Consider the following 14,220-nt stretch of genomic DNA (forward strand, 5'->3'; position numbering starts at 1 on the left):
CCTGCAAGAGACTGAGAAGTCAAGTGCATACTGAAAATAGGAAGATATTCTGTGAGTTGCAATGCTAGAGAGAATGAGAACAATGGTTTTCAGGATTTGTCTGAATTTTGCTTAATGGGGAGTAACAATTAAAGAAAGCATAGTAACCAAAGACATAATTATATTTCTTTGGAAAATTCCACGTGATTTTAAAAACCTAAAGTAGAAAAGGATCTTGTGAAATCATAACCATTTTATTACTAAGAAGATTGATCACATAGGGCACTAAATTGTTAATTTTTATAATGAGAACCAGTTTTGCTTTTTCCTGTCAGTAACTTAAAGTTCAAGTTCACATTCAGCTTAAAATCAAAGTGAAAACACATTACTTCAAAGAGTTTACCACATATTTTCATTTTGATAATGGATTATATATTTGTTTTAACTTACCTCTTAAAATCTTGCTTGTACCCACACCTTCATAAATATTTAATACATCTGTATAAAATGTATTAAAATAATCGAAGCTCAGTTTAATGGAGAGTCCTTGATTTACACTAAATTAAAGCAAAAAATAGATTACTACACTCTTAATAGGTTGTTACAACTCTTTATGCACTCTAAAATTTGAATGTATTTTCTAATTGTGATTAAAAAAAGACATGACATAAGATTGACACTCAGTGAATTTTTGAGTATATGATACAGAACTGTTAACTATAAGCACAATGTTACACAGCAGATCTCTAGAACTTTTTCAACTTGCATGACTGAAACATTCTTCCTGTGGAACAGTAACTCTCCATTTCACCCTCTCCTTGTTCCTGGAAACCACCATTCTACTTCTTGTCTCTATGAGTTTGACTACTTTAGATGCTTCATATAAATGCAATCCTGTGGTATTTGTCCTTCTGTGAAAAGCTTATTTCACTTAGCATGATGTCCTCAAAGTTCACCCATGTTGTTGCATATGACAGGATTTCCTTCTTTTAATGGCTGAATAATATTCCATTGTATGTATGTAGCACGTTTTCTTTATCCATTCATTGGTCAATGGACATTTAGGTTGTTTCCACCTCTTGGCTATTGTGAATAATGCTGTGACGGGAGTGAACATGGGAGTGCGAATATCTCTAAGAGATTCTGATTTCAACTCTTTTGGATAAATACCCAGAAACGGGATTGCTGGATTATATAGTAGTACCATTTAAAAATTTTTGAGGAATCCCTATAGTCCATATTCCACTATTCCGTAGTGATCACACCATTTTACATTCCATTAGTGGTGCACAGGGTTCCGTTTTCTCCATTTCTCCACATCTTCACCAGTATTTATCATTTTCTGTTTTTTTATAATGGCCATTGCGATTTTAATTTGCCTGTCCTTGATGATTATTGATGCTGAGCAACTTTTCAAGTGCCTGTTCATCATTTGTATGCCTTGTATGGAGAAATATCTACTTGAGATTTTTGCCCATTTTTTAACTGGGTTCTTTGTTCTTTTGCTATGCAGTTGTAAGAGTTGCTTATATATTTTGGATATTAACCCTTTATCAGATATATGGCTTGCAAATATTTTCTTCCATTTCATAGGTTGCCTTTTCACTCTACTGATTGTTTCCTTTGCAGTATAGAAGGTTTTTTAATGTGATGTAATGCCACTTGTCTATTTTTGCTTTAGTTGCCTATGTTTTTAGTGTCATTGAAGACCGATGTTATGAAGATTTCTCCCTATTTTTTTTTTTCTTTCTGTAGGTGCGGTATGATGTGGGTGTGGTGGATTTGTGGTGTGTGTTAATTGTATGTGTGTTGTTTATGTGTGGGGTGAATATGGTGTTTGTGCTATGTGAATGTTGTGTGTGTGTGTGTGTGTGTGTGTGTGTGTGTGTTTGGGAAGGGACTGTTTCCTTAATTTCGTTTTTTAGGTTGTTCATTGTTAGTGTATGGAAACACAACTGATTTTTTACAAGGATTTTTGTATTCTGTAACTTTGTTGAATTTTTTTATTAGTTGTGTTTTTGTGTGTGTGTATGTGTGTGTATTTTGATGATTGTCTACATATAAGATCTTGTCATCTATGGACATATGGTGGTAGCCATTTATATAAATTCTGCCTCTGTTAGGTCGGTTCAGGGATGGGGGAGTGAGCCTGCAGGTGAGACCTCTAGGGACTCCAGCATCAAAGCTTAAGAAGACAGAGGAAGAAGAAATGAAGCAACCTTCAGGGGTGATTTCTGTTTTTTAAATTGAAGCTTTGGTGTCTTTAGGCAGGAATATAGTGAGTTTTTCTTCATGTGATATTTTTAAGCTATGAAACCAAAGGATACAAGAGAAGCTCCTTAGGAACTTTTGTTTTCAGGATTCTTTTACTTTTTTAAAATATGAAGTCGAAGGTAGAAGAGAGGAACCGGTGCATATTATTTTCTATTTCTTCTGATTCAGAAAAGCCAACTTACCTGCAATAAAAATGTGGTCTTTTATAAATGTAAGACTAATTAGAAAATACAATATCTGTTTTTTATAATATTAGACATGGTATGCTTATGATTTTTTGAAGGGAATGAATGTTTTTCTAATGTAATTTATGCATTTTTGCATTTTTGTATCAATAGTAATCTCTTTTAGAGTTCACTTTTTTGATATATTAATATGGCGCTAAGCCCTTTACATTCACTACTACATTTAATAGTGACTTTAGCCGCTGAATTTAGAGATCTTGAACTCTATGAATGTAGAAATTTTGGGTCAAAGAAATTTAGGGATTTGCCTGAGATCACACATTTTGGGTCTGTAGAGAGCAGATTTGAACTCGTACAGACTGTCTCCAGTGCTCAGATTCTTAATATTTGACACTCTGCTAAATGTAGTTTTAATATAATTCCAAGGATGGGCTGGTCTAGCTCAAAATATAGTTTAATTGCATTTTAGGTATTTCTCTACTATTTAAGCAGTCTTCAAATCTTGTAGGAAACATCATTGTCTTTACCCCCACTTTGATCACCATTAGGAGAAACAAACTATCAAGGACAATGCATCATTTATTGTAGTAATCAGTTTTGAGAAGAAAGCATACTTAGGTTGTTTATATGATTAATTAAATCATAATTTCATTTGAAGTACAATGTTTAGGGTAATATTTTGGATTCTTTGGGTTTTCAAAATCATTGCTGCACTAATGGATTTCTTTTTTTTTTCTTTTTTTCTTTTTTTAAGATTTTATTTATTTGAGAGAGAGAGTGTGCATGAGGGAGCAGGAGCATGGGTGGAGGCAGAGGGGGAGGGAGAAGAAGACTCGCCACTGAGCAGGGAGCCCCATGTGGGCTCAATCCCAGAACCCCAGGATCATGACCTGAGCTGAAGGCAGCCGCTTAACCAACTGAGCCACCCAGGTGCCCCTAATGGTGGATTTCTTAAAAATATTTTTAAAATTAAGTATTAGAGAAGAAAGTAAAAAGAACAAAACCATACAAATCCTTAATTAATATAGTGTGATTATTACACAAATGATACTACTATTATGGCAAATTTGTTTTGTTCTGCTTATAAACATTCCTGTAAATTTGACCGAGCTTTATTAAGCAGTGGATTTAACAATTAAATTGTTTTATTTGGTATTAATAAAATTCCAAAGATTGCCATGAAGAAATAATTTAGCATTCATGTTCTTTTCATTTTCAGAGGAAGTAATTTTAAGATTTTTCTAAAGCTTTCTGCTGACATTTTAAGTAAGGAATAGAATATTTTTCATTTTGCTTATGAACAATGCTAAGAACCATTTATAAATGCTTCTTTTTAAAATTTGATGTGATTATATTGGAAACAATATCCCCCAAATTGGTTAATTCTTCACTTGACAAGTGAGCTGCCATTTTTAATACAAAAATCTTGTCTCAGGCACACAAGTGACCTGTTGTCTAGAGCATGAAAACGACTTACATGTGGTTGAGCTCCAAAATAGAAATTATTTAAAGAGAATAGGATGTTCTTCTTTCCCTGAATAATGCCAAGTAAATGTGTTTGGAACAATCTTCCCTTCATATCCCATCTCGTCTCTGGGATATGTCTACACAAGTAAACAACACTGTGCATCTTTATGGGGCCATTTCTATCTTACGGTTGGAAAGAACTTTCTTGGCACTGCCTTGTAACCTTCTTTAATCAGCTATTATGTTGATTCCCCTGGTTTTCTAGTGAGTCATCACAATGATTAAAACTATTATGCAGTAGGTTGGATTGGGAAATCATAATCCCATCCAGCTGTTAAGAGAAATGAACTAACTAGAATGTCATTTATCAAAGTGTAGTCCACAGAACACTTATTCTTCATGCTTTGTGGGGGAAAACGATCAGTGGCTTAAGATGATTTTTTTTTTCTTTTTTTGAGATTTATATTGCTTGTTAACTTATTTGAAACTGTGAGAAGTCCTGGACTTAAAAAAAAAAAAAAGTTGTGATGAGTTTATCTCAGTGTTACTTTTATTTATTTGGGTACAAATTATTTTCCTTTCAAATATTGGGAAGGAACATCAGGTACTACTCCTGTGTGAAAAATGCTTAGATAAACATTAAAGTGGATCAGCCTTCAGCTTGATTATTTGGATCATCACAATGATTGAATTAGTGGATTGAATTAAGAGCTTGGAAAGCAAATACATAGTAACTGATCCCAGTGTTATTCAAGATCTAGCAAACCAGGATGTGTATAGTGGGTGTCCCCTCTCTTAATCTGCCATGACTGAATCACACCAGAGGAGATTTTCCTACAGATGCTGACATTATGAGAAAGGGACTCTTCTGTGGCCCGGACGCAAGTGATGGGAATATTATATATTGCAATATACCAATATAAATGCTTGCTGTTCACCTTGGCAGCACTTAATCTGTGCCAATCACAGAGGGAAAAAAAAGACCTGCTGCAGAGTTCAATGATGGCCCTATTTATTAGACAGTATTATCCACAGCACGGAACACCTTAGTAAAGGTGAAGAATGAGAGAGAAACTTCTTGGACAAGTTATCAGTTGGGAAGACTTTGCTTCATAGCTAGTGAAAATGATTGTTCAAAAATAGACTACTGAAGGTGGTAGGACGTACTGTATCTGAGAAAGACTTAATGACTTAAAAACAGGGAATAGAAGATGATATATTACCGTATAATCCACTGGCAAACAACACTCGATTTAGAAGGCTTTGGGTAATGAGCAGCCTGAAAGGACCCAGAAGATCCAGTCAACAAAAACCTTCCATCACAAGCTGTGGCTGTGAAAAAAGATGGGAATTCATGTTAGACAAAAACCAATCCTGGAAAGTTTTCTCATATGAAATGGGATTCAAATTGGCTAATGAACACTTCACAGAACATTCATGACTGAATCTGTATGAGGCCATTTTACAAAACTGAAATGATCGAATGGGAGTAGATCAGCTCTCATGTTTAAAATCTAGTGTCTATTTTCAAATACGAGTACATAACCCACCACAGATTCCTTTAGAAAAGCATTCTATTTCTAAATACTCATACCTAAGCTGCATTTTTAGTATTTTTTCATATTTTTAAGGAAATAAATATATTTGAATTATAAACTTCTAACTTAGACAAATAGCTACTAATTTTTTGGTCTTATTTTCCCCATTAAATTGGAGTTAGGGTGAATTTCAAATATGTGCCTTACATGCTATGTCCTTCTGAAGATGATCAGACTATGGTCAGGCAAATGATATGTGTGCTGCTGGTGGCCTGTGGTGAATTCTATCCATCCAATCTATTACACCATCTTGTAAACTTCTTGCTTTCTTTGGATGAATTTGCTAGCTCAGTATTTTCATTCAATATTCCTGAATATGTATTTTACTTTTCATGATTCCTCATTTTCCTCTTTTAATTCTTGTAGCAAATTTACTTCATATACTTCTCTTTGATGTCATGTATAATCAGTTGTCTTTAACTTACATCTGAATAATTTCCAACTAGTTTAGAATCATACTGAGGGCATGAACCAGGAGCCATGCTTCACTATTTTTTGTGTCCCCTTTACAGTTACTATGTATATTATGTGTCAAAAAAAAAAATAAAACCCATTTTATTTTCACAATCTTCAATTTTTCTTAGATTATTTTCTATATTTAGTTACTTGATTCTGTTGACACCGTATTCTAAAATAACTACTCTTAGCCCATGTCCTTTTCCTCTGAGCAGGTTGTTAATTCCTTATAGGCCAGAAGCACTGATGTAGGGTAGGGAGATTAAAGAAATTTATTAAAATTAAATTGCTGCTCTTGGAATCTGAGAGCTAAAATAAGCTAATCCTAAATAGGGATGGATGGAAAATCCCATGTGACAGTATACAGTATTTCTGTCAAGTTATAAAATACAAGCTATTATATGACATCTAATGTTTTATAGGGACAAAAGAAAAAACTGAAAAAGTGAACAGCATATAGAAATTTTCATAAAACTCTCTTGTTTTTGGTTGGCTTTTTGCTAGTTTTGGTATTTTTAAAAAAGGATAAGAATTCACTTTGTGATTGTAAGACTGTAAGATTGTAAATTGTAAGACTTAAAGTCTCTTTAAAAATAATGGCCTAGAAATTCACTACGTTGGATTATGACTTGATGCCTGATTCCCAGCAGAAGACAAAAAACAAAACAACCAATAAACAACAACAAAAACTGAGAACAGAAAAGATAATCCAAGATAAAAGGACTAAGCACTGAAAAATCCATCACAGATTTGGGAGAGGAAGTGGAGAGTATCAGGGCTTGAGAGAACCGAACCTCCCTACGTGTAATAGTTCCCCGAGCAGACAAGGACAGTTGAGGAGAATTTGTACGATTTGAAGATAAACAGTAAAATATGTGATTTTTTCAATGCAGAATTAAGTAATATCCTAGTTGTAAAAGGAAATCTTTTTCACCCTCAATTCTGCTCACCACAGACCATGCCCCAAGTAAATGGGACAATCAATCCCTTAGCTTCAATGACTATAAGAGTAAAAATAGTGTCTGCTTATATTTTAGGTGATCTATGGAGACTTTTAATCTGTTTGTGAAAAAACAAAAACAAAAAACATGGACTTCAAGATCACAGGCAGTGCAAGAAAGTCTCCTGCTCTTGTAAATAGTTTATATTTAATGAAACAGAGCAATCAATCCTGCCAGTTATGTCTTAATATAACTGCTAGTTTTGATGGCGTGTTTACTATGTGCCAGCTACTCTTCTGAAGTTATTATGGACATATTAATGTAATTGTAACAACAATCTTATAAAGTTATAGGTGGGGAAAGTGAGGCACAGAGGGGTTAAGTAACTAGCCAACGTTCTCCTGGCTTATTAGTGACAATTCAAACCAGACAGTCTTACTGCTGAGCATAAAAGGCTATCCTGACTGGTACCTCAATATATAGAGCTATCATGCTGTTATCATCTACTCTTTGAACTGAAAAGTGGGGGAGGGTAGAGGGCATGCGTGTGCAGAATTGTAAATAAAAGAAGGAACAGGCAATTTTAAAGAATTCCACCATTTCCATTGTTCTTAAAATTAGAATAGCTCGTACTTGCAATAACATTCTACAACAAATAGGAGGAAGCAAAACTGATAGAGTAAGAAGGGCGGAAAACAGGACTGGTTTAAGAATTTATGAAACCAGTTTGTAAATCAGGTAACATTTCAGTGATTCCTCCCTTCTTCACACCCATTCACTACATCTTTTGGGGGAAGTTTCAACAGGTCTGCGTTGTGCAACAAGATTCATAGTTTTCCAAAAACCTGACTCGTGTCCCTGGTGGCAGGATTGTTGTAGGTTTGCTATACCCTTCTTCAGACCCTTCAGGGCACGTCATTAGACTGCACTTTTAAAAATGGAGCCATGTGTACTGATCCTGGCCATTAAACCATTGTGGAAGTAATTGTGTTTATTTCCAGTTGTGATTTCTAAAACGACCTTCCATGACATTCTTCCCTTGTCTGTCAGTGGGTTGCAAAGCATCCAGGGGAAGACTGCGGACAGAGGAGACAGAGGGGACAGTGAAGGAGCTGGCATCCTGAATACCTAGACAGAGTGCAGCCCCTTGCCCTCTTCCTTGGACCGTGACATGATCAGCAAACAGTTATTGTCTTAAATTGCTAAGATTGTTTATCATAGTATTTAGCCGATCCTAAAAAATAGGATCAATTTTTCCAGTTGTTTTAGTGGGAGTGGATAATCTGCACGTCAAGTTCTGCTCTAAAGGGATGCGGGGGAATTCTTGCATGTGAGGATAAAAGTATTCTTAAGAAGAATATTCCCGAAGGAACTTAAAATAAAATTACAACAGTATTGAACTACTTATAATAGCAAAGTTCACAATGCCAAAATATTATTATTTCAAGATCTAGGCTTGTTCTAGGGGCTTTCTCATACATTTTTTTCATTTAATTTCAGGATATTTCTGGAGAACTGAGTTTTATGCAAGACAATGAAGCGGATAGCCTTTCAGAAAGACAGATCTAACCCAGCCATGGATAACCAGGATTACTGGGTGTTCAGGATTATAACTTTTTAGACTGCATAGTGCTTTACAGTGCAACATGAGAAAAAAATCCTGAAGGGGAGATAAACGAGCCTGTCAAATAATAGCAGGTTTTTACCGTGCTCTCTGAAATGTTGCCTGTAACAGGAAGGGATTCCTAAAAGTTACACTTTTAGAACCTACTGAGAGCTCCCTCTGCTGGCTGAATATTTACTAGTTGCGTGCTTGTTTAGGTACTTAAATTCTCCAGGATGTATAAAACAAACATGATCTATGCCCATCCACCAAGGTCTATCGTGCACATATATAGAGGCATGCAAACAATCTATAGAGACAGTTGACAACTTCCAAATAGGTCTGAACATCAGTCTAAAGGCTGTGAGTCAGCAGCTTTCCTTCTCATAGGTCAGCTAAAAAGTGAACTTTCCTGCTGATGCCATTCTAATCAGAAGAGAAAAACAATTTAAAGAAGTCTTGGTTCAGCTATAGTCAGCTATAAGTTGCGTAAAACCTAAATAACTAAAGGCTAAAAAAGGAAGCTATGTGAGGAAGTCAACATTAGTGTGACTCTATTAATAACACACACTAGAATTAGAGCTCACAGCTGGAGAAGAAAGAGAGAGAAAGCGCGCTCATGCACAAGGGTCGATTTCATATAGAAAAAATAATCTTATATTAATTTTTTTGTGAATGTAGATTAATGGACACAAGCTTTCATGTAGAGATGACACTACTAAAAGTTCAAGTTGGTGCTACGGTGAAGTGCACTGGGGTTTGGGCTCACCATCACTAATGATGAATGACGAATAAAACGACTTAACAGCCAGAATCCTAGCTGGATAAAGACAGGTTAATTGATTGATTTGTCCACATTTATTCCACAAAAGCTTTACATTTATTTTCCAAGATCAATACAATGCTAATTTTAAAATACAAGTAATGAAGAGAACCAAGAAAAATGAAAAATGAGGATCTAGAGACTTAAGAAAGTTAGTGACATGGATGGTTAGTTCAGACTAAGATTCAGTGAACACAAACCTCCATGATATTGAAAACTAAAAATGCAGTTTGATTGTGTCTTTAAAGAAAATTTAAAGAATTAATTCAGTTCTAATACTGAGGCTCATGCCATCAATCCATACTGACTCAAAGAATTCATGGCCTTATAACTTACGTGAGGATAAACTGTCACACTTAACATGATACTTTTATGGTTATTTTTGGAAATGCACTGCTATTTGCTTTACCATGAACATTATTAACTCCATGACAGTAAAGACATTTTCTGATTATTCAACTCATCTTACATATTCCTCCCCACTCAAGTTTATCGATCATCGCTAAATAGGTGTAAAGCTATGTGTCGAACTCTGGCATCCATTGTTCTTTTTGAAATATTAAGCAACATCACCCTTATTACCTCATGATGGTATGAGGTATGAGGAGACTATGATACAAGTGCCATCTTACATATTCCTCCACACTTGTATCATATTCTCCCTGCAAAGGTTTTGGAAACTGCCCGAAAACCATAGCAAAAAAGAATGTTGCTTTCTTCTTCTTTGAGTAACTTAGTTATATAAAATAGATTAAAGGGCGCCTGGGTGGCTCAGTTGGTTAAGCGACTGCCTTCGGCTCGGGTCATGATCCCGGAGTCCTGGGATCGAGTCCCACATCGGGCTCCCGGCTCAGTGGGGAGCCTGCTTCTCCCTCTGACCTTCTCCCCTCTCATACTGTTTCTCTCTCTCTCTCTCTCTCTCAAATAAATAAATAAAATCTTTAAAAAAATAAAATAGATTAAAAAATATTCTGTAGCCTGCACTTTCTTCCAATACGCTCTGAGTGTACTTCAAAATATGTAGTTAAACTTTGAAGGTTTGAATTTTATCAAAGAACATTTGAATTGAGATTGCTTAGTAGAAGCCTCTTTCGTCAAGTTGCCTTTTTTTGCGTTGGTCCTGGAAAACAGGCCAACTGCCTGTCTTTTAAAGTAAGTACCAAGTGGTTAGGTAGCTTTTCAAGCTTTGGTTGTTAATGGAGAGTTCATCTTCAATTAATATCAGGCAAGAAGAGCAAAGGGTAGCAAATAATAGAAGAGCAAAGTGTAGCAAATTGTAACTACAACCTTTATACATTTCAGGAATTAATTGTGCTCGTAGTCAATTTTGATCATGATCATAAACCACACCAAAAAAATGTTCAATTCATGCTTTCTGCTTAATTCTTTAAGAATAAATTATAAGTTAGAATTATTCAAATAGTTCTTCACCTTGCTTATCAATCTATATTTACAGTTATGTGATAATCTTTCATATATATGTTACCCAACTATAAAATGAAGTAAGTGAAAGAGTAAATATGTTTAAATCACTTAAAGTCATGCTTGGCATAGAGTAAGTACTACTTAAGTGTGAAATAACAATAATAACAATAATTGATAAAAATAATGTTAACACTTAAACAGATGCCAAAATTTACAAATAAAGCATGGATATTTTATTCGTGAGACAAGATCTTATTCATAACTGGTTTGTATTACTCACAGAACTATAACTCCAGCACAAAATTTGTCTATTTGTTGTGTCTATGTCAAAAGGCAAACAAAAGCAACAATCAAAATTAAGGAGTGGCAATTACTGAGTGAGGGGTCATTGGAATGGCAAAAAAGAAAAAAAGATTGATATATTATGGTATAATGGTGAAAAACATGAAAGAGCCTTCAAATTCATAATAGTTTGGAGTAATTTAATAAAGGATGAAAAACAATGACATTCTCTTCCCTCACTTATGACTGACATTAATCACAGCATTCTTTCCATGGTCATCAAATAGAATTCTACTTAATTAATGTTCAATATTGCATAATATAGTTAAGGAAAATATTAATATATAATTATTTATTAGGTTCTGTATTAAATTATAAGGTTCTGTATTAAATTATAATTGTGGGTATGGGGATATCTCATTCTCCAGTAGTTTCTGGTATCTCAGAGGGTGTGTGTGTGTGTGTGTGTGTGTGTGTGTGTGTGTGTGTGTGTGTGTACAGACAGTGAGGGAGGATGAAAAGGCAGTGGCGAGAGAAAATGTGGGGGGCATTACTTACCACAAGTGTTATTGTCTTCATCAGAACCATCTCGACAGTTTAATTCTCCATCACAAAATAAATCAATTGCTACACACTTCAGAGCATCAGCACAAGAACTTGAACCAGGCGGGCATTCTATTGAGACATTTCCTTTAGAAGAAAAAAAGATTGATTTTATAAGTTTCTTACATAGTAAATTTAATTTCCAACCATATGTACAATGTTTGGATATTTATTATGTATTTTTTGTCATTTAGGTCTTTACTCACAAGCATGTATTTCAATTTCCAATGTAAATGTTTATTTCATTTAATCAGTCATTTATAAAAGTTTAGAATTTTAAATTTTGAAAAGAAAGATATATATTTCTTCATCGATGTTAAATATGAATGTTTACTTTGTTGATTTTAACCTTGATAAATCAATACTACAGTTTGGACATTTAGCTCCTAATGTTTACACCTCCTAGAACTGTTGTATGTGTTCTTTGGGGAAATTTATTGGAATGTTTTTCACATCATCTGCAGTATCTAGTAACCACTTCATTTACTTATAAACTTATTATTTGAAAATATGGGGGCTGAAGTCAAGGTTTGCATTCTGCAGAGCAAAATTTGTCAGCAAAAGCCATTTTATAACAGAATAAAAACTTAAAATTCCCAGTGCCTGGCTACATTGAGCAATGGAGAAACCCAATTGCTATTTCCATTCAATATTTCTTTGCTTCTTAGGTCAGAGATTCTTAGTAGGAAAGATGCAGACATTCCCCTGGAGAATTCTATGCCATACTCTGACCAGAATCTGATCAACTTGCTCTTCTCAGCCTGTCTTGTCCTTCACCTGCTCTTCTTCTACATGCCTACATTATAGAAATGCACCAAGAAACACATTTTACTTCTAGAAATTAACTTGGAAAATTTGAGTGTAAGTCTTAAAAATGGCATATTCTGCACTGCACTGCCATCTGCTGGGTTTTAAAAATATATTTGATTTTGAAATTTCTCCTTATGCTCCATGAAATTAATCGGGAAAATAAAAGTGCTTGTGTCAGTTAATCTACTAAGGTAATAACTAATTAGGAACATTTATGGACAGGGTTGCTGGGCATATAGTTAACTAAATTAGATTTTTATAATTGGCTCTCATTAAAATGAATATAAACCATTGGGAAATTCATGGATCACCTAATGTCTAAAATAGGACACGATAAAGATCCGAGTCATTCTTAAAGGACAGACCACCCCCATTTAAGATAATAAAAAAGGAGTGATAAAACTGGTATTGAATAAACCCAAAAGCATATTACAGCTGTTGATATATATGAGATACTTATCAAGAGTCCTTAATCATTGAATCCCTAATCCATTAAAGGCATAGTGTTGATAGTATTCCATAAATGCTTGCTAAATAAATAACAAAAAGCATATTCTAGAAAATCTATATCTAATTTTAACAGCAGTTAATAGAATTCTAAGTACTCAGCATTTAAAAGAAGAGATCTGGGGATATAGCTACGAAGATGTATAATTTTGTCTGTCCTAACGCTTCTTGTGGGAACTGCACTCCATGATGCTTCTTCACCTCTTGTTGCCTACTGAACTCTACCGATTGAACCTCAAAAGCCACACTAGCAAGTGGTACCCATTGGGATCTTTTGATCTCATTAATGATCATTCATTCACTCCACAAGTATTTATTGTCTATTTATTTGTGTCAAACATTTTTCAAGAGGTATAAAAAAGTGCTATGGGAACACCAAGAATTAGGCAATGAGTCTTCTTTTGAGGCAGGAATTGAAAACATCTTCATACAAACTAGGTTTTGAAGGATGCTTAGAAATGTACTAGGAAGAGAGATGTATGCAATGCATACATGGTGATGTGACAAGACCACATCCATATACAGAAAACAGATGAGTATAACTAATCTGGACGGTAGGGATGTTTGTGAAGGCCATGGCAGGAAGGGAGTTTGGTGTCAAGTGTAGGAGACTTTTTTTTTTTATTTTTGTAAAACATGAGAAATATTTTTTCTGTAGGCGATGGCACTGAAAGTTTTTATCTATTTGTGTGGTATGATCAGTCCCTGTTTTGTTAAGGCAACTCTGGGACCAAGTGGAGAATCATGTAGAATAAGGAGACAAGCTAAGAAGCTGTTTTTATGGTCAAGGTGGAAGCGGGTAAGGATTGGAGCTCTGACTAGCTCTTATTAGTGGATAAGGGTTGGCACTTCGCACTAGTAGAGGAGGTGGGGGCATGGACTCAATGGCTATTTTACAAGTAGAACAGATGAGTTTTAGTGACTAGATGGGCCCCTGACCAAAGGGGTGGAAAGGGTGAGGCTAAGAATGATACCTACAGTTTTGGAGTGGCCAGTTGTATTCATCGTGGTATTTAATCATGATGGTAATATAAGAGGAACCCCCCGTGGGATTAGAAAATAACTCTAATTTAAAGTATTTTGATTTAAAGGTGGAAATATGAGGTACTCCAGTTTGGGTTGTACTCTATTTTTCCGGACTCTGTTTCCTGAACAGTTTTCAGCTGCCTTAGTCCATGAAGAAAGGGAAGTTCTTCATACTGAAACCAATATGGAAATTATAATTGTTACATTAGCACAGTACATCTGGGGATTTTATCAGATTGCA

At 34.9% G+C, this 14,220-nt stretch overlaps 1 protein-coding gene across 1 annotated transcript in view; it reads right to left on the bottom strand.

Annotated features, from left to right (window-relative positions):
- Window positions 1-14,220, bottom strand: part of TMPRSS15 (transmembrane serine protease 15) — a 112,413-nt gene that overhangs the window by 77,573 nt on the left and 20,620 nt on the right. The window contains exons 7-9 of the mRNA XM_027581781.2: window positions 11,592-11,723; window positions 5,129-5,237; window positions 430-536 (exon numbers count right to left, since the gene is read on the bottom strand). Of these exons, the coding sequence (XP_027437582.1) occupies window positions 430-536; window positions 5,129-5,237; window positions 11,592-11,723 (348 nt within the window). The remainder of the gene's footprint in view (window positions 1-429; window positions 537-5,128; window positions 5,238-11,591; window positions 11,724-14,220) is intronic.

The sequence above is a fragment of the Zalophus californianus genome, chromosome 1 (genome assembly GCF_009762305.2).
Source record: "Zalophus californianus isolate mZalCal1 chromosome 1, mZalCal1.pri.v2, whole genome shotgun sequence".
NCBI lineage: Eukaryota > Metazoa > Chordata > Mammalia > Carnivora > Otariidae > Zalophus > Zalophus californianus.